Source organism: Cryptotermes secundus, unplaced genomic scaffold (assembly GCF_002891405.2).
Source record: "Cryptotermes secundus unplaced genomic scaffold, Csec_1.0 scaffold512, whole genome shotgun sequence".
Classification (NCBI taxonomy): Eukaryota; Metazoa; Arthropoda; class Insecta; order Blattodea; family Kalotermitidae; genus Cryptotermes; species Cryptotermes secundus.
In genome coordinates this window covers 26,782-47,398 of record NW_019735563.1, presented here as the reverse complement: position 1 = coordinate 47,398, position 20,617 = coordinate 26,782, and the positions used below count along the sequence as shown (strand labels likewise).

General features: G+C 40.8%; 1 protein-coding gene across 2 annotated transcripts in view; it reads left to right on the top strand.

Annotated features, from left to right (window-relative positions):
- Positions 1-18,542, top strand: part of LOC111869607 (probable glutamate receptor) — a 38,007-nt gene extending 19,465 nt beyond the window's left edge. Inside the window, exons 2-10 of one of the 2 annotated variants that reach the window (XM_023861256.2) lie at positions 4,676-4,845; positions 5,900-6,178; positions 7,151-7,245; positions 8,275-8,451; positions 9,989-10,215; positions 12,177-12,394; positions 13,528-13,790; positions 14,376-14,618; positions 17,038-18,542. In XM_023861256.2, coding sequence (XP_023717024.1) covers positions 4,738-4,845; positions 5,900-6,178; positions 7,151-7,245; positions 8,275-8,451; positions 9,989-10,215; positions 12,177-12,394; positions 13,528-13,790; positions 14,376-14,577 — 1,569 coding nt within the window. In that variant the 5' untranslated portion in view covers positions 4,676-4,737 and the 3' untranslated portion in view covers positions 14,578-14,618; positions 17,038-18,542. Of the gene's footprint in view, positions 1-4,675; positions 4,846-5,899; positions 6,179-7,150; positions 7,246-8,274; positions 8,452-9,988; positions 10,216-12,176; positions 12,395-13,527; positions 13,791-14,375; positions 14,619-15,804; positions 16,397-17,037 lie in introns of those variants that run through there. The other variant, XR_002843694.2, reaches the window with a different exon arrangement.
- The last annotated feature ends 2,075 nt before the right edge of the window (positions 18,543-20,617 follow it).

Below are 20,617 nucleotides of genomic sequence, written 5' to 3'. Positions count from 1 at the left end.
CGTTGCCCAGCAACGGATATACATGCTGCAGTACTTTGCATACTTTGTATACATTACATACAACAAACAGACGGAATTAAAAAAAAGAAAAGGAACCAGCCAGAGGTGCTCTGAACGTGAAAGTCCATCAAGATCACTAGATCGTTATTTCACGATCACAGCGCTTGATCTACTATGTATAAGAGATGGTTGAACAGACCAGAGGACACTACTGGTTCGAATAACGGGAACTTTGCTTCGAAATGCTTTGTCCCCAAGAGAATAATTATATCTTATTTAATTTTTGTGCACTTTCGAGGTCCGTATGTGGGCCGCGGGCAGAACAATGAGTATCACAACTATAGATTTTCTACATGTTCTATGAATAACACGTACTATTGCCATGAAGTCATTAGTACACACCGTCAGTTACAAATAAAAGGTAAAAAGGTCAAGTTGTTCCTGTGCTTAACTAATTAAGCACCACGCCAAGAAGGCTTATGGGGGAGTGGATGTATAAATCAACGTTTTCTTGACCTCGGCACTAGTTGGAGGTGAGTGGTCAGCTTTGGCCGCTTTACCTCCGAGGAACAGCCCCCCGGAACAATTGGATAGGATGCTCGGTGTACCACAGATCCGGTTTGGACGACGTGGAGAAGAGGAAATTCTTACCCCCCAAGGGACTTGAACTTCGACCCCTCGGTCATCCATCCCGTAGCCAGTCGCTACACCGACCACATTAAAACGTGTACGTTTTAATTAGTTTAAGCCTTGCTTATTTAAAGCTTGCCACTTAGAACTAATCTTATTAGACGCATTAAAAGTTAAGTTCCTTTCCACCGGTACTTTCTAGTTTAATTCGATACTCCGCTCCACAAGCGGAGGCAGTAAACATTAATGTCTGCTAACTTAGGTAACGTCAGATCGATATGTAAGGTCGATATATCAGTCGGGTGTTGGATTTGAGGTGCTCAGATCAGAAACTACGAGGAGTACTCTCTTCTGTAATTTGGTCCCGTGTGTTCTGGCAGAAATTCGGCTACATTTCGGAGGGCACAATTACAAATACCCTGAGTGAACTTATTCCCTCTTATAAAATGTGGGGACAGAGCCTTAAGTAGGCAACCCTCACTACCTTCAATTTGTAGGTCTGAGCGGTCTGAGGTTCTCCCAGCAAGGTCATGAACGCAGTATTCATACTAGTTTCTTATTGGGCTTAAATTTCGACCCTGAAGATGGAAGCAGTATGTTCCTTCGAAATGTTGGTAGCATAATGAAGTACACTGCGTCATATCCTAGGATACAGTAAAGGTAAAGTTGTCCCTGTGCGTGACCAATGGGGAAGTCGGTGTATAGATCCACAGTCTGTATAGCAACTGGCTGCGGGCTGGGCGACAAAGAGGTCGGGGTTCGAGTTCCGGTACGGTCAAGAATTTTCTCTTCTCCACGTCGTTACGTCGTCCAGACCGGCTCTGGGGTCAAACCAACCTCCTCTCCAATGGATACAGAATGTTATTTCCCCGGGGGTAAAGCGGCCGGGACGTCAAGCTGACCACTCACCTCCAACTAGTGCCGAGGCCAAGAAAATGTGGATCTGTACATCCTAGGACATAGTAATCTTCATAACCAGAGTTAATTTAAGAGTCCTTCAACAAAACTCNAACACCACATATACACGGTGTAAAATCCCATAAGACTACTTTCTTCATAGTCACCGCCGTGAAAGCCTCAAATCTTACAAAACTCCTATAAAATACGACATACAATAAGACGTCACTAATTAGGACTAATTAGGAGCGAGTCCTTGCTCAAATTAGTGAAGCTACGAATTATAGAAGTGATACTGCAGATATGTTCAGGGAAGTTAAAATGGAATCGGGTTGTCTTTTTAGGCAACACAACTTTATTAGAATCCTAGGGTGCATATCATAACATAGATTTACTTGTTATAAAAAGGGTAAAGTTGTCCCTGTGCTTAACTAATTAAGCCCTAAGCCATGAAGGCGTATGGGAGAGTGGATATAGGGATCCACATTTTCTTGACCTCGCCACTAGTTGGAGGTGAGTGGTCAGCTTCACGCCCCTGCCGCTTTACTCTCAGCGAAAGAGCTCCCGGTACCCATTTCATAGGAGACTGGGTGGGACCCAGGGCCGGTCTGGACATGGAGAAGTCAAAATTCTTGACCCTACCGGGACTCGAACTCTGACCCTTCTGTCGTGCACTCAGTAGCCAGTTACTACGTTATCCCAGCGGCCTCCGTAGTCTAGAGGTAACGTTCCCACCTCATGACTCGTAGTACGCGGGTTCAAATACCCGGCGGTGGTCGTCGAATTTTTAAGGGCGGAAAAATTCAGGGAACAAGTCCTCCGGGAGGGACTTTAAGCCGTGGGTCCCGTGTCGTAGCTTTACGGCACGTAAAAGAACCTCATACCTCCAAAGGAGGTCACTGAGCCAAAATTGCGGACGTTTCCCGCCCAACAGCAGTCACTAATACCTCCGGTAGATGGGGGAAGCATTATAGATACTTCTCAGCCAGTAGAGCCGGTCTCGCTGGCTGGGCGGGACTGATGGAAAGCACCAATACCGGTAGGATATAGAGACTGGTAGAAATCATAGAGGGAAGCACAATGGACCACTACAGGTCCAAGTGCATGGGGAAACCCACCCTCTCTAATAACTAACTAACTAACTAACTAACTACTACGTTATCCCGGTCATAAAATGTAAAAATGTAAGTTTTGACGTCAGTCTTAGAAAACAGTTCAGGTAGCCCACGTACTCAGTACTATTGGTATTGAAGTTTGATACGAGGCCTACATGTACCTGCAGCCTCTATGCTAGCGCTTCAAGCGGCAATTTGCGAAGGCTGATCGTGGCAGTGTGTTCATCAAGGTCGTAATGCGCACAAACATTATCCAAATTACGGCGAATTCCGAAATAGCGAGGTTTTGCTGTATATAAATATGTTACTCTGTGTGGTCCGACACAAGATTATCGACGTTTCGGAAAATACTTATTGTCTCTATTTTCAGGGTCGCGAGTAAATCAAGCAAGCGGTAAGGGTGTAATTTGGAAAATTAAGTGGGTTTATTATTCTTAAATTCATACATACGTGAAAGCTTTTTTCTGTAATTGTACAGCAAGTTTTATGAATATAAAAGTAACTAATCGACTATTTAATATCTAAATCAATACAAAAAAATAAAGGCTTTAACCTATAAGAAGAAAAATTATATTTTGAGTTTTATATCATGCACGCCTACAGAGCACTGCTTACAGAAACCGTGTAATATTGAAAACACTTCAAGAATAAAATAAATGTCAAACATAAAACATGATAGTTGCACTGATTATGGCAACTGTAATTAGTATTACAAATGGTGCAGCTGAAAGTAAATTTGAAAGTATCTGGTCAGCCGATATGGTTAGAACCATTACCGAAGGAGTAATGAAAAAATATTTCGCAAATTGCGTGTATCTTCTACATTCGCCGCACGACCAAGGTAAGGATTTACCTGTGATTTTACTTGCTGAGATCAATCTGCTGCACATAGTAGCTTGTGTTGGAAACCTTACGGAGAGAAGTCCTGTATAAGCACACATGTACTGTGTTTCTGCTTTATATTGTAACACATAATGTGTCGGAGACTGGATTCTGTCTCCGTCCTTAGGTGAAACCTATTCAGTTGGGCCACATCGATAGAGCTAGTCCCATTCTTTTTATTTAAAACACAACGTTTCGGAGACTGGATTCTGTCTCCGTCTTTAGGTAAAACCTATTCAGTTGGGCCACATCGATAGAGGTAGTCCCCTTCTTTTTATTTACAACACAACGTTTCGGAAACTGGATTCTGTCTCCTTCCTTAGGTAAAACCTATTCAGATGGGCCACATCGATAGAGGTAGTCCCCTTCTTTTTATTTAAAACACAACGTTTCGGAGACTGGATTCTGTCTCCGTCTTTAGGTAAAACCTATTCAGTTGGGCCACATCGATAGAGCTAGTCCCCTTCTTTTTATTTACAACACAACGTTTCGGAGACTGGATTCTGTCTCCGTCTTTAGGTAAAACCTATTCAGTTGGGCCACATCGATAGAGCTAGTCCCCTTCTTTTTATATACAAGTACAACACAACGTTTCGGAGACTGGATTCTGTCTCCTTCCTTAGGTAAAACCTATTCAGTTGGGCCACATCGATAGAGGTAGTCCCCTTCTTTCTTTTAAACAATGTTTTGGAGACTGGATTCTGTCTCCGTCTTTAGGTTAAACCTATTCAGTTCGGCCACATCGATAGAGCTCGTCCCTATCTCCGGAGTAAATCCGGAAATTTAGACGGAGACAGAATCCAAGATGGACGATGGATAATGTTCATAAATACAATAATTGTATTAATATACCATTGTCACAAACTTATAGACCTGTATAACCATGTTTGAGGTACTGATGACGTAAATACGAAGACTATTGCTATTGACATCTTATGGTCTCGTGGAAGCTTAGTATCGGAATGTAAGATGAGCAAAACGAGGAAGCAACGTATTTTTCTACCCTGAAGATAGAGATAATATATTGCTCCGAAACGTTAGTAAACTTCGACAATACTATAAGGTGTCACATTACAGAAGATAGTACTATTTTTATAATAATGTAATATCATTGATTATTAACTTGTTCTGTTTGGACTGTCAATCAATAGATTTCATTGAGGCGAAATACACGAGAGATATTCTTAAGTCACGTGGTGACGAATTGATCCAGATGGCACCAGCGTACATAGAGGATGTCAACGTGGCAGAACGACGCTGTCGCCCTCTATGCGTCATCCACTCCTGCTGCTACAACATGACACAGGGTCAGCAGTACGAGGTGACGCATACTATCCGCAAAGTTTCACCCTTGCTTTATTGCTTTTGTTCGTATAATTTCAGTACAATAACAAGATAATATATGTGGGTGGGCATTAGATTTCATTTCTGAGCGTCCTTACGTCTGCTTACCCCACTGGAATTTTTATATACAATTTTAGGGTACAAACTACGAGATTTAACGGTCTGAAGTTTCAAACACAAGAAGCACCGTGTGTGAGAAATAAGAACTTTTTCATGAATTGGGGTAAGGGCAACGTAAATGGATACATGTGTCTGTCTAAGAACCATCTTAATATCATGTAGGATTTGAGGTTATCACAGCGGTGATTTTGAAGTGTTCTTATCTTTTGGGATACAACACCGTGTGCTCTTTTGAAACGGAGTAAAATGCATTATATCCTATAAAACAAAACTCTTCATGAAGAAAGCAGTCTTCTTGGATTTGGCACCCTGTATATGTGGTGTTAACCGACGTTTCGGAGGAACGTATCGCCTCCATCTTCAGGGTAGAAGGAAAAATATAAGAAATCCGCAAGCGAAGAGACCGTGAGAACCGGTAAAAGCAGACTCGTCTCTTCACTTGCGGATTTATTATATTTTTCCTTCTACCCTGAAGATGGAGGCGATACGTTCCTCCGAAACGTCGGTTAACACCACATATAAACGGTGCCAAATCCCAGAAGACTGCTTTCTTCATAGTCACCGCCGTGAAAGCCTCAAATCTTAGAAAAACTCTTCATCTTAGCATTATCTTCCTGTCTATGTCTTGATCTTGCCAGTGGTCTCTTTCCTCCTCTATACGTGCTACATGCCCTGCATATATGATCATTCTTAATCTGGTCATTTTAATTACGTTTGGAAAACAGTACAAGTTCTGAAGTTCCTCATTACGCAGTTTTCTCTGATCTCCTACCACTAAATTCTTCGTGGGTTCAAATATTTTCATCAGTCTATGTTTCTCCCTTAATGTCAGAGCCCAATTTTCACACCAATACAAAACCGTAGGAAAACGTTATAGTTCTAGCGCTTACGAATGCGTTTTATTGACACAGGCGAATATCAAGTGGCTGATGTTTCTAGAATCAAGCGTGCCGCTTGACGAATTATTTATGGATCTCCACATCCCATTCGACTGCGAGTTTCTGGTTGCCCAGCAGTCAGGGGATGTATCCCTGACTGAAATGTACCGCGTCCACCGTTACCAGTCCCTTCAGACGTACCGCGTTTCGAACTGGAGTTCCGGGGGTGGCTTCGTCTGGACTGATACCCCTTTCGTCAAGCGAAGAGGAGACTTGAAAGGCCTACGAACCAGAGGATCAGTATACCCGCAGGTAACATGTGTTTATTTAACAGCACTGTCAGTAACTCAGACTATGACGTGTCGAATAATTAAACAAAAGGATAAAGTTATCCATGTGGCTAACTAATTAAGCATCACACCATTAAGACGTATGGAGAATGGAGGTATAACTCCACCATTCTTGACCTTGGCAGTGTATGGCGGTAAGAGGTCAGCTTCACACGTACCGCCGTTTTAACCCCCTGGAAGGAGCCGATACTTCTCATCGAACAGGACGGTAAGTGGACCCCAGAGCCTACCTGGAGGCTCTAAAAAAAAAGAAAATTTCTTGTCCCTGCCGGGACTCGAATCTCGACCTTCTAGCCCGTAATCGGTAACTATACCGACTCAGCTGACCCGGTTTCCCTAATTGAAAGGTAGAGAATGATTACATGGGAAAGGATGTGAAAGGAAACGGTAGGTCCTTCATTTAAAGTACTATACCCGTATTGCACGCTGTAGCGTAGTTGGTTGAAGCATGATGTTACAAGCCAGAAGGTCGCTGGTTTGAGTCCCGATGAGACTATCGGATTTATCAATTGACATAATCCTTCCAGCCGCACTATGGCCCTAGGGTCGACTCAGCCTCTAACAGAAATGAGTACCAGGAATCTTTCCGGAGGGTAAAGGGCGGCCGGTGCGTAAGGCTGAAAACCCCACCGCCATCTGTGAGCCGATTGTCTAGAAAATGTGGGAGCCTCAACGTTTCATAAACCTATGGGCCTCCACGACCTTGTACAGGGACAGCTTTATCTTTTATTATCCCTGCAGTTGCCTGGAGGAGCTGAGGAAAAACTACAGAAAACTTCTCTCTCCATAGTAGCAGTCGCGGCCTAACCGAGACGTTTGTAGACTAAAATTCAGAAGCATCGTTGCTTGAAGTAACTCGCTCGGTGCACACATGAATTAAAACTCCTGACATATTAACATATTTCGTATTAATTCATGTTATGACGTCACACAGGCACCATTCATATACTGTGAAGACGACTGCGCACGTAATCACAGCGGTTTTGTGGTGCAGCTATGGAGACAATTTGAATATCGGATGAACTTCACGTGAGTATACATAGATCATACATACACAACTAAAGGTTCGTCTGAAACGTCTTTAAGCACGCGTCGTCGTTAAATAGTGCCGTTCGTCTTACTCCATAATTAGAAATTTACTATAATCTTTGTCTCTCTTTCTTTTCATAACTTCCATCCTATTCCCGCGGTAGGAAGCCAGCGACTAATTGCCTGAGCTATGCCGCGGCCTAAGCTCCTCATTAGTATTGCTTACTTACTCATGGAGCTGAGCCATTCTTGAGGAGCCGCCAATTCTGCAGCTACTCAAGAATTTCCCAGTATTTTATGGAACATGAAGGTTCATTCCCGTGTTCACAAGAGCTCTCCACTGGTCCATATCCTAAGCCGGATCAATCCAATCCACAGCATCTCATCCTCTCTCTAAGATCCATTTTAATATTGTCAACCCACCTATGCCTTGGTCTTCCCAGTGGTTTCCTTCCTTCTGGCTTTCCCACCAATATCCTTTATGCATTCCTTTCTCCCCCATTCGTGTTACATGCCCCGCCCACCTCATAATCCTTGACTTGATCATTCTGATCATACTTGAAGAAGAGTACAAGTTATGAAGCTCCTCATTATGCAGTTTTCTCCAACCTCCTGTCACTTCATCTCTCTTCGGTCAAATATTCTCCTCAACACCCTCAGTCTATGTTCCTCCCTTAATGTCAGAGACCAAGTTTCACACCCATACAGAACCACAGGCAAAATTATAATTTTGTATATTCTAATACTTATGTTTTTGGACAGCAGACGAGAAGACAAAAGGTTCTGGACTGAATGGTAGCAAGTATTACCCGAGTTCAATCTCCTCTTAATTTCTTCCTGCATCAGGTTTCGATTTCGTATCATTGTTCCCAAATATCTGAACTGTGCCACATTTTCAAAACATCTGTTTCCTATCTTTACGTCATATTATTATTATTATTATTATTATTATTATTATTATAAGCCTGCGTAAGTATTTAAGCAATTTTCGAGAAAGACATCGAGTGAAATGTCTCGTATGCGTTTCAGGACTCGTTACGAAGAACCGTCCCACGGATCTTACGGTGCCAGAGATTCAAACGGAAGGTGGGATGGCGTCATTGGCAGCGTTGCGGCTAACGAAGCTGACGTAGGGCTCAATGTTCTAGATTTTGGCACTGAGCGCCTCGACGATGTCGACTTTTTCCCACCTCTGTGGAATCTGAAGTAAGATTTCCTTTCACATCATGGATGAATGTCACAAAATGTTCTCTATAATAAGAATAAATACTTCCGTAATTTTTGGGCAACAGGATGACAAATATTTATATATTTTATTACCATAGAAATCATAACGGGATAGCTCAGTCGTATAACGAATAAATAGTACTATTTCCTGCGGTATAACGGCGTGTAGTCCGTTGAAAGTCCACCGACGTTTCGGAGAAACATATCGTCTTCTTCTTCAGGGTCAAATAATCCGAAACAAGACACCAGCTTGAAAGCAGGTGACAAGCCATGAAGGCGGTACTTTTCTCCGAAACGTCGCTTGACTTTCAACGGACTATACGGCAGTAGAGTGAGATCCTCAGGTCCTAAATAGATTATGAATTGGAGGACCCATAGATTGAGGTTCAATTCCAGACAGGGGCAAGCCGAACTCTTGGGCCCACCCAGACTCCTATGCAATGGGCACTAGGGGTAATACGACCGAAGCGTGAGTCTGATCACTCTCCTCCATTACCTGTCGTGGTTAAGGTTACCTCCAATCCCCATACGTTTTCAGGGTAATTAATTAACCACAAGGATAGCTTTACCTCACTTTAATGTCTCAACAATATAAAGTGACTGAAGACACCGATTCCCAAACTGTCACAGTTCTGACTTGCAGACTACACTGACTGAGGTTTCTGGTGGTTTTCCTTAGGCCTTCCAGGGAATTTCTGGGATAGTACCATAAACTAGGCAGCGACCGGTCCCTTCCCAATTCTTGATTAATCCCATCACTCTACACTGCAGAATATTGATACAGACCAGAGTACACAGGCTTTTCAGAATGTGGTCTTCTCGGTTGTGACACCGTGCAGTCTTGTAGATGTTTCCTCAGTGCACTGTTTCCCGAAATCTATATAATGGCGTGAGAGCCTAACAAAGATTTCATTGAACTCGCCTTCTTGACAATGTGGATGTAAAACCAAAAGATTTTTTTTTTTTTTTAAATCTACAAGCCGGAAAGTCGCAGGTTCGATTTCCGATGAGGTCACTGGATTATTCAATTTACCTAATCCTTCCAGCCGCACTATGGCCCTGGGGACGACTCAGCCTCTAACAGAAACGAGTACCAGGGACCAGGAATCTTCCTGGGGAGTAAAGCGCGGCCGGCGCGTAAGGATGACAACCTTACCGCCATTTGTGAGTCGACTATCTACATAATGTGGGAGCCTCGACGTCTCACAACCCTATGGGCCTTCACGGCCTGTTACAGGGATAGCTTTGCCTTTTTTTTTTTACAAATGCACTGAAGTAAACAAATTATTTATGACACTTCGACAATTATAATAAATTCTTCGTATTTTATCATACCTACCAGTCCTCCCCCCACCATCGGGGGCATGCAAAACGCTTTAATTTAACGAGTGACTAAAGGGTTTACGATAAAGTTTCTCATGAGATAGTAATGCTACACTAGATAGCCAAATTTGCATGGATAATTGCATAGCTTTCACATCGCAAACTAACCAAAACAATTTGCTTCTCTTAACAGAAAAATGTTGTACATAAAGGATCCTGGCTTCAAGTCGCCTTCTACAAGACTGTTACTCCCGTTTGCTCCGTGGGCGTGGAGAGCAATACTTGCAGCATTCTTGACATTCGTAACCCTGCTCACAGTAACATGGCATCTCTCAGGCACAAACCGAACACCACAGAAAGAAGAGAAATATAACCTCTACAATTCTGTATTCCACGTCGCTGGCATCTTCTGCATGCAGAGTAAGTAATACTTCAGCTCCCAGGAGCCAATAAGGCTGAACGGTCCTATACCTGACCGCCGCTAAGTTCAAGCCTCTTGTACTTTTTATACCACGCTTCTCCTCGTCCAATAACGCGTACCACATTATCGACTGTTATGCCCCAAAGGTTATGTACAAGTAGATATGTTTTTTGGGGGGTAAATTTGGGAATAAGTGTACCTAGACTTTAAGATTAAGAAATAGCAATAACGAAATGTAGCAGTAGTGAGGCAATTGTTTTGTAATCAGCATGTTAGCACGACAGTGTAATAACGCTGACATTGAGGAAGAGGCTATATGAAGTGGGACATGGAGATCTAGGACATTAAGACATCGCTGAGTCGGAGAGGGCGGTAGACCTGAAAGAGACAACGCCCTTTCGATAAACAGCCAATGAATGAGCCACACCGACCCAAAATCACGTCAGGATGGGCGGGTGAATACACCCCCGGAACCCAGCGAGTCAGCAAAAAGAGAGTACAAAAACGCTGGAGGGATCAATCAGAGAAAATTACTATTATTAACTGTCAAAGAGTTCAACCGGAGGCTCTATTCGACATGGGTCTTACAAGTGGTGGTGTCTAGCCTGCGTCTCTATTCAAGTAAGTCATGTTTGCTCATATAAGCCATGCTGTTAAACTTTATTGTTGTAGGTAAATGGTTGTTTGCTAAAATGTGGAAAAGCTATTTCCAGTGTGCCCTGCGAGCCCTTAGGGTAGAATAATAGAAATAATGTAACAGGTAATTGTCTAGGATGCTAGTCCGGCAATATGGCCGTCGTTATAGCGTATGTGTTATGAGTTACTAGTAATATGCGGAGGACGCATATTTGTTTTTCATAGTCGGACAGTTGAAGTTGTGAGAAACATACTTAGTCTTTTAGTATGTTAAAGTTTAGAAAGGACATATTTTAAGGGTGAAACATTATGATAAGATAGTGTAGAATTGAGTAGTAGGGAATGGAGAGTGAAAAGGGGTTCACACTTGCATATTCTCATGAGTCGAAATAGGAGAAAGAGAGAGACGGGCCCAGAGTCTTACACCCCAGGAGGGGAGATTATGATGAAACGGTAGCCTGACGACGTATAGAGATGATGTAGTCCCGGCTGAAATTCGGCCTTGTTAATATTGTAAATAGTGTAAATAGACAAGTGTAAATAGGATAGGTTGTACAGAGAGTTATAATTCACCCTCACAAACTCAACCTTCCCCCGACCGATCCCGAGGATCCTAGCCCAAACGAAAGGCAGAACAGCCCCCCAGGCAGGCAACGGCACCCGAATGCAACGACAGTTAAGGGTGAGGGACTAGAAGTGAACAGGGATAGTAGGCTCGCCTGCCACGCAGGCAGCGCTTAGTAGCCTTTTTATCAACTTCCGCCTTACGTCAAGAATAAGTGGTAGCAGTGGCGGATACCTCCACGCCCCCTGTCACCACGGAAGAACATCGACACTACATGAAATGGATACTAGGTGATGACACGTGGTATTATCAAGTTATTGAGATAGACGGCTTTTGGATTGATTATTGGATTTACTTGACGTTCTACAGCTCGTGACTAGACTTTACAGATCACTATTACACATTTAGTAGCGTCCTCAGTCACGTTGCTTGGTACTGGCTTTCAATTGTGGAAGTTTCTCTACTTTCAAGCGTACGTCCTTGCAGGCTGGCCAACCTCATACTCTGACTAATGGCTTCAGCTAAACGGTCGGTTAAAATATAACACCGAGTAGTCCGTTGAATGTCAACCGATATTTCGGAGGAATGTGTAGCTTATATCTTCAGGGCGGAAGAATAAGCCAAGCAAGAAACCAGCATGAAGCAGGCAGCAAATGAAAAAGCGATGTTATGTCCAAGAAGGCAAAACTCTTCATTATAGGCTATGATTAATTTATGAACACAGCCAGTAATATTTATACTATTAATTTATATCCACAGGTAACTACACAACACCCAAGATTCACTCTTGTCGCATGGTTAATTTGACGGCTTATTTCACCGCTACTCTTTTGTTCCTTGCGTATTGTGATTCGTTCATCACTCATCTCACTGTCAGAAGATTCGATCTCCCGTTCACAGATTTCAAAGGTGTACTAGAAGATGGATCATACCAAGTTGGTACAACACAAGCCGCCATCACTGCAAGTTACTTCAAGGTACACGAAAATATAGTCTGTGTTTTCAGCCTGGCCTCTGTGTTGCGCGTGAGAAGTAAGGAAAGAAGTAGTGGGGGTAGTGATTGCATCTGCATTGAGGGACGGAGGGCAACTGAAGCGACTGAAGCACTGTATCCAAGCCCCTGTTATAACCTACCTACACACGCATGCGCGTACAAAAGTGCAACTGCGCATATCCAGTGCGCAGTACGTGGCCGCCATAAGTACAAGTTACTTCAAGGTACACGAAACTATAGTCTGTATTTTTAGCCTGGCCTCTGTGCCGCGCGTGAGAAGTAAGGAAAGAAGTAGTGGGGCAGTGTTTGCAGCTGCATTGAGGGACGAAGGGAAAATGAAGCCACTGAAGCACTGTATCCAAGCCCCTGTTATAACCTACCTACACACGCATGCGCGTACAACAGTGCAACTGAGCATATCCACTGCGCAGTACGTGGGCCAGATCTGAAGACACGGACAGTACTTAAATATGATAATATTTAATTATAGTTTTTAATTATGCTATTCCTGACTCAGATTATACAGAGTCGAATAACTGGATGAGGGTGAATAGTGAACTATAAATGAGGCGGAAGGAAGTGATCGTGGCCTAATATAAGGTGTATCCCGGCATTTGCCTGTCATTCTCTTCTTCTGGGATGTGATATTGTGTACTCTGGTATAGAGAGGTACCAGATTTTCGGCGGAATCTACTGTCTCCAAAAGTAACAAGAGCTTCTGGGAAGGACTAATCACCTACTTTCCTTTCACCACATACTATCTGAATTGACACGGACCTCAGAGAAAACACCACGTCCAACAGTTCTTATATTGTTACGTATTGTCTATGTGTCTGCTCCTCATTTCTAAAAATGAAGAACCATGTGAGATCATCTTGCTGTCTCTGTGTCTGTGTATCCACCTAGTTATTTCGTTTCCTATGCAGTCTGTGTCATATCAAAGGGAAGAAGGCGATTAGTTCTTCCCAGAACCTCTTGATTCAAAGCAAAGTCTTCTAATATATATATATATATATATATATACGTTCAGCTTATTTGTAAAAACATGAAATTTCTCTCTTTATTTACATATTTTGAGGATATGTAAAACGTGAAGTTATTCGTTTTTCGTTTCAGACCTCGAAAGATCCCGTGCTGAAAGAGATTTATTGGAAATTAATTTATCCAGGGAGAAAAAATGCTCCCGGAATCGTAAGAACGGGTCTGGAGATGATATGCACCGAACGGCGATACGCATTCGTTGCTTCAGAAAAGATCTACCTGAATCTTAAGCGAGAACTGCCCTGCGAAGTTGTGGGGATTCCCAGAGCTTATTATTCGAAAGCAGTATCACTAATAATGCGAAGGGGAAGTCCCTTCAAATGGCTTTTCAGTCACCAGTAAGTACAGGAACTAGAGGGCTGGCTGGCTAACGAACCAATCAAACTAATGAACCCTAACAAACCAACCAATTACACATTTTCCGGCTAACTTCCCTTAGAAAAGAAGTTCTGGCTGATTCGACTCGTGTGCATTCTTTGAATCCCTGAGTACAGCATGCCTAGATCCATCCATCCACCAATCCATACATGCATACTCATGGAGCTGAGCCCTTCTTGAGGAGCCTCCAATTATGCAGCTACTCACGAATTTCCCAGCATTTTATGGAACCCGAAGATTCATTACCGTGTTTAGAAGAGCCCTCTACTGGTCCCTATCCTGAGCCAGATAAATCCAATCCATCCCATCATATCTCTCTGAGATCCATTTTAATACTGTCCACTCACCTACGCCTTGATCTTCCCAATGGTCTATTTCCTTCTGGCTTTCCCACAAATATCCTACATGAATTCCTCTTCTCCCTCATTTGTGCTACATGCCCTGCCCACCTCATCCGCCTAGATTAATACTTTGACAAAACTGATGTAAATACTTCGTAACTAACTTCTCACTCTGATTTTCAATAACTAAATGTTTTGTTCCAGTATGCTGGAGCTTAAACAGACTGGAATAATACAACGCATTGCGGATAAAACCTGGCGACCACACACCAGAGAGATTCTGCTGGAACCACCCCCTAGCGTCACTTTGGAAATGGTGATGATCATCCACGTTCTGTTTGTGCTGGGAATTCTCTTATCTATCGTGATTCTTTTCGTCGAGTACGTCACTTGTAAAAGAGGGTGACATAGACATAGGTCAACACAGTGGCATATACCCTTTCGCTGGTAAGTACGACAAATGTAAGGGCGGGAGGCGGTAAGAGACAAAATTAAAAGCCAATCTTACTCATCTTCTAAAATATGCAATGAAAAATGCACGTCTATGATGGCATGGAAACGAAGACCTATACAGAATGCATGAAATCGTGGAAGAAAACTTACAGAAAGGCCCAGAATAATCTAGAAGACATCTGACAGTTACTTCCCGAAAGTTTTGCAAGACATTATCTTAATGATCTTGGCCATCCTCTTAGTATTCGTGATTTTAATCTATAAAATCATTTCGTTAATAACTTTTGGGCATGTCTGTGCTTTATACTGTACAGCGGAATTGTTCATAAAACACAAGAATTTGACGCTGAAAATTATGGAATAACAGGACGTAAATATGCAGACTTATTTTTATATTACTTTAACAAATACATGCGTCTACTTTTGCCATAAATTTGTAAAATCATCCCAACATTTCAATAGCAATACTTGGGACTTCCCGAACTCAATGATATCAGTCACACTGAAAACTCCGTATTCGACGTCGCGATGTGGAATGTGAAGAATAATTCGGAGTAATTAACTTACACCTAACAGGTTCCCCAAGAGGCTTTACCATAAAACACGACTTTACATGAAGACTATTTACTTTAGGGTTAAAATGAGTTTAGATCGGGTTCAGTGAATTGTATTACATCTTATTTTAACTAACGATGCCGCCCACAATCCGGTACAAGTTTTGTGAGAGACTCGTGGAAAAGACCGTGAGGATATTCCGCAACGCGATGAGCGTAATGGTATGAGAACGTATGATTTGAACGTAGAGAATCCTTTCCACCCAAAAAAACTGCAGCTACAATCTGGGGCAAGCATATAAACCAATAATTCGGGGCTGGAATATATCTACATCAAATAATATGCAATAACGTTAATAAAACTTAGCTTAGTGAATCGTTAGTGTTCAACGTCTGCCACTCCCCGGATCACATTTGCCTTTTATTATAGACAGTGTCGCGTAACTTCGTACAAGGCCCGCGTTCGTAGTTAAATCCCGCGCATAGCTTGTGGTGGGAAGAGTTTCTTAACACTCGTTCTTCCACTGGTCGCCTGTCACTTCTCAGACCCTCCCTTCACCCTCTTGTCTGAAATTCTTCTTCTGCGCATTCGAAGTTACTCTTGGCCTTGTTCGAAGTTACGTGACACTAGCTATATCTCGTTTGGTAGACCTTTTCTGATATTGTAGGAGAAAAATTATATTCGCAGAAAACAAACAATGAAGAAGAAATGTTCCGATAATCGTAACTTTCCATTTGTTCCCAGGTTCCGTTACAAATTTCTTATGTACAGAAATAAATGCTGACTTGTTATCACAGACAACATGAATTTACATTTTTGGATATACTGATCGAGCACATTATGATCAAGTAGGCGTAAATGTTTGTGTTGCTGTAGAATATTTTAATTAGGAACTGAGTTCTGAATTAACTGGCATATTATAACTCGTGTGTGGTATTCTGCACTACCTTATCTATGTAGAACATGATAGCATAGTTCTTACCAAATAAAATGCAGGGGCTGCTTACCAGTGTTAGAGGTTATGTGCGGCAAGTCAGGAACATTTATTAAAATCAGAGCGTGAGGTACGGGAATCCCTACTTTGTTCTACTGGTTAAACACGTCTCCTTTTTCGGCCAGTAAAGCAAAAACGGCGAGGGCCAAACAAATTTTTTGTTTCAGTAAACGTGTGTGAATAAGTTCGTATTTAAAGCAGGTTTATGCATGGGATACCCGAGGTAAATTTTTAAACTATAAAACCTATGTATATATAACTACTCTGTGTAACCAAACTAGGCTACTCCAAAAACCGTCCAGAAATAACTGAATTAAGGATAAGCAAGTCTTTTTTCTGTTATAAATATAAAGGTCTAGGTTCAAATCCATGATAATTCATATAGTTTTTTTGGTGGATAAAGTGACACTGGGGAAGATTATCTTCAAGCACTTCTGTTGCATGCTCATATGATAAGGATTTGGTTCAGTACCAAGGGACACAGTTTCACTTCCACTTTTACCGTTAACGGAAGACAAATGAATGTAGCCAAAACTGAGTTTCTGACTACTTGGTTTAATATCCTGAAGATTCTCCAGCCAAGAAATATATTATGAAAACAGGGTGAAGATATTCATGGATTAGCTTTCTCAGTGCATTAATCCTGATTTTATGCAGATATTATTAATAAAGTTTAATAGAACAGAATGCAAGAATTAGTTCTGTCCCAGAAGACAAGTCTCCTAATACTAAAATTTTGAGTACGCAAATTTAATAATCTGTTTCTGATAATTTACTATATTTGCTTTTGAAGTTATTTGTAATACAGAATATGGTGCAATGCTTGAGTGTTATTTTAACATTTACATCCATCTTATTTTTCAGGTCAAATTGAATGGGTGTTCCACATTCCAATGCAGACCTCAGTGAATTGACTGAATGGTTCAAGATGTACTGATCATGTGTCAGCTGACAGTTTTGATCTGGAAATGAAGTGGACATAATAAATGAATACAAAGGAACTGGTTTTAAGTCATTTGAGTGTTATTGTGGTAGCTTTATTTCCACCTGTCAAATTGTTCTTGGTGCTGGACTGCTGCTGCCATATACACATGTGGGTGAATAAAAGTAAAATATATTAGGAAAGTGCAACAAGAATTTTGGAAATATTCATTCATTCTCAGGTTACATTCCACAAATGTCATATATACAAAATGTGTATGAATAATTCAGAAGCATTAGCCCTTGTCCATCAAAATGGCGATCAAACGTTAGAAAAGTTGTTTATTTGTGATGTATGTGGGAGACATTTTACACAAGCTGCTGATGTTATACGTCACACTCGTGTACATACTGGAGAAAGACCATATACCTGCAATATATGTGCCAAAGGATTTTCCCAGTCAGGTGACTTAACTCGTCACACGCGTACACATACTGGAGAGAAGCCATTTTCATGTAATGTTTGTGCCAAGAGGTTCACCCAGTCTGGAAGCCTAGTTCGTCATTTGCGTGTCCACACAGGAGAGAAACCCTTCTCATGTGCTGTATGTATGAGAAGTTTTTCCCAGTCCGGTGATTCAATTCGACACATTCGAGTGCATAAAAGCTACAGTCCTGTTTCTCCACTGGCAGATAAAAACGTGCCACAAATAAATGTTAGAAATGAAACACCACTGCCCAGTAGTGAACAGAAGCTTGTATTTTCTAACGTTTTAAGTATAGCTTTCTCACATGCAACACATGTACCACATAATCCTTTGTCTACATACACTTGTTTACCAGAAAATGCACCAAATGAGTTGGGAATCCAAAAGAATTTTAGTGGCATAGACAAAAATTCAAGCAAGAGATGCTAGTTAAGAATACTGCATGAATACTCAGATCATTCAAAATAAGATTACAGGATTTTCTGTTGCTTTCATCAGCCAGTTCATGAAGAAAAGAACTTAATACTCTGAAATACTGTATATACATTACCAATACATATATTTATATTTCATTTTTTCCTTAAATATTGCAAGCTTGTTCTATACCCGTGTTTCCCATCATGCAACCTTCCTGATCCCCAACCAAAAAATTACTAACTGGACCTCAAACCAAAAACAAGAAGTGAACACTGAATATAGCAGTTCTTGTACAGTATACGCAAAATAAAGCAAAGTCAACTTATTTTTTAGCACAACTGTGAGTACTGATTGAAAGAGTATTGGACATAATATCAAATCTTGCATTGGGTGCAAAATAAAATATTTCACCGTTATTTTCTTTACAACAATGTGGCAAAGCAGAAACTCTTTTTACAAGTCAATACAGATCCTCCTCCTCCTCTGTGGCCTTTAGTCCACAAGTGAACCATACCGACTGAGCGACCACCACTTGTTGGCGAAGTTAGTGTCAACTTGTGTGGATAGATGGTGTCGCGTGGACAGCGCTTTGGATTCCCACAGCCGTTAATCTCAGTTTTCTAGACCTGCAATACAGTTGCTGATCTAGAGATGTATGCAAAACAAAAGACTTATATGCTTCTGACAAGAATACAACGCAATTGTGGTACAAGAATAATGTAAGTCCTTAAGAAACTGAGAAAATTCAGATACATTGTGATTGCGGTAAAAAAATAAATGAAGTTCATAACAAATGTAAAGGATGTGTTATAATTTCAAAAATGCGTACTGTCATTCATTTCAGCATGGTCTTGTTTTCGGTATAGAGCCCTAATATTTTAAGGATATAAAAGTGTAATTAGATATTTTTACTTTCAAGTACTCTACTTCGTATCTCACGGTGAAAGAAGGACATAGTTTGAAGGTGTAAGAGAATGGAGTGCCAACGATACTGCTTCACCAAAAGCAAAATGAAAACTCAGATGGGGGAGAATTTCATAATACAGTGTTTCACACTTTTCTCTCCTGACCTGGTCTGATGCAGAATTCTGAAAGATATTAATCCTTTAGACATTTTAGTAGGACTCAACCCGTTTCAAGGCCTCCTGTCTACACAAAGGTTCAGAAAATATACATTAAAGTTCATCAAACCTTTCAGTAAAGTGACCATTAAAATTAACATACTAAAGCAAATTCAAATGGGATCATCAAAATCTAATGTGTCTGTTACACAGTAATATTCACTAAAGTTTTTTAAAAAAATGTCAGACCACTCAAAAAAAGAGAAACCGGGTCACTTATGATCTTAAGTAAAGCAGCTCTTAACTAAACCAAACCAAATGAAGAAAAATAGATACAATTTAGTGTACATATGTCATACCAAATTTTAATAAAATCTGACGAACAACAGTACACAGGACGCAATTATTACTGGATGGATGGACATGACAGTTTTTTTAAAGTTTGTCTGATTTGTTCTGTCTCTGTAGAGCAATATAATTGTGAAAATAGGCATACTTAATTATATAAATTGAATGTGATAGTTATACATTATGGGTAACTTCACACCGGCTGGAAAATTTAGAAAGTGCAGTTGCCAGAATCAACCAGAGCAGGCTATAAAAACCCAGTGGTCAGTCAACCTGAAATTAGTATAGATTTAAATTTGGTTTGCGCCAGTTTCGATATAGTTGAAGAATTTCAAGTCATTATGGTTATTTGTCAATGTCAATGTCACGAACACTGAAGACTTGTGAATGAACAGATAGTAGTTTTCAAAACGGTATTTTAGTATTAAACTTCTATAAGACTTGTGTACCAAATGCTGCTTTGTCAGGAAAAAATATATATTTACAGTATTTTCTACTGGTTCACACATGTTAGTGACGCCACTCATTAAAATGGAACACACAATTAAAGCAGTCAACAAAATAAAACATTTTAAAACCTTTAAAATAGTATTACATTCAAGACTATTAACAACACATCTATCAAAGAAAAAAAGGTCAATGGAGATCAGATATTTATTCAGTAATACTGGTTGCATTATAATGAAAATCTGTGAAAATATGAGTCTTGAGAAGTTATTTCACCACAAATAAATAACATTCATACACAAATCTAATAGAACTATTTTTATAAATTCTGTTCTCTATAAAAATTAGTATTCTTACAATAAAACCTGATCTATGGTACCATAATTACCTTCATGCTTGAAAGTATTAGGCCTATGTGGCATATTACATTCATTACAAAATTGCTTTATATACATCTATTTTAGGCTTTCCACAACATCTTCAACTACAAGTACACATTTTATGTTTTTTAAGAATTCTAGCAGAGCTCACTCATTCCTTCAACAAGTTCTTTTCAACTTCTGAAGAACTGAAGAAAATCTATTAGTGGCACAGACTGATAAAACCGACAGCCTAACAGCTGAAAGCAGATACTCTTAGCACCTGTAATGGAAATATTTCATATTCACTCACACATGAATTTCGAAAAAGGTGTACATTTTAAGTGGACAGTGCCCTTATGTTTGAACACATCGAACATCATTGCCATCTCCGTGGCCTGTA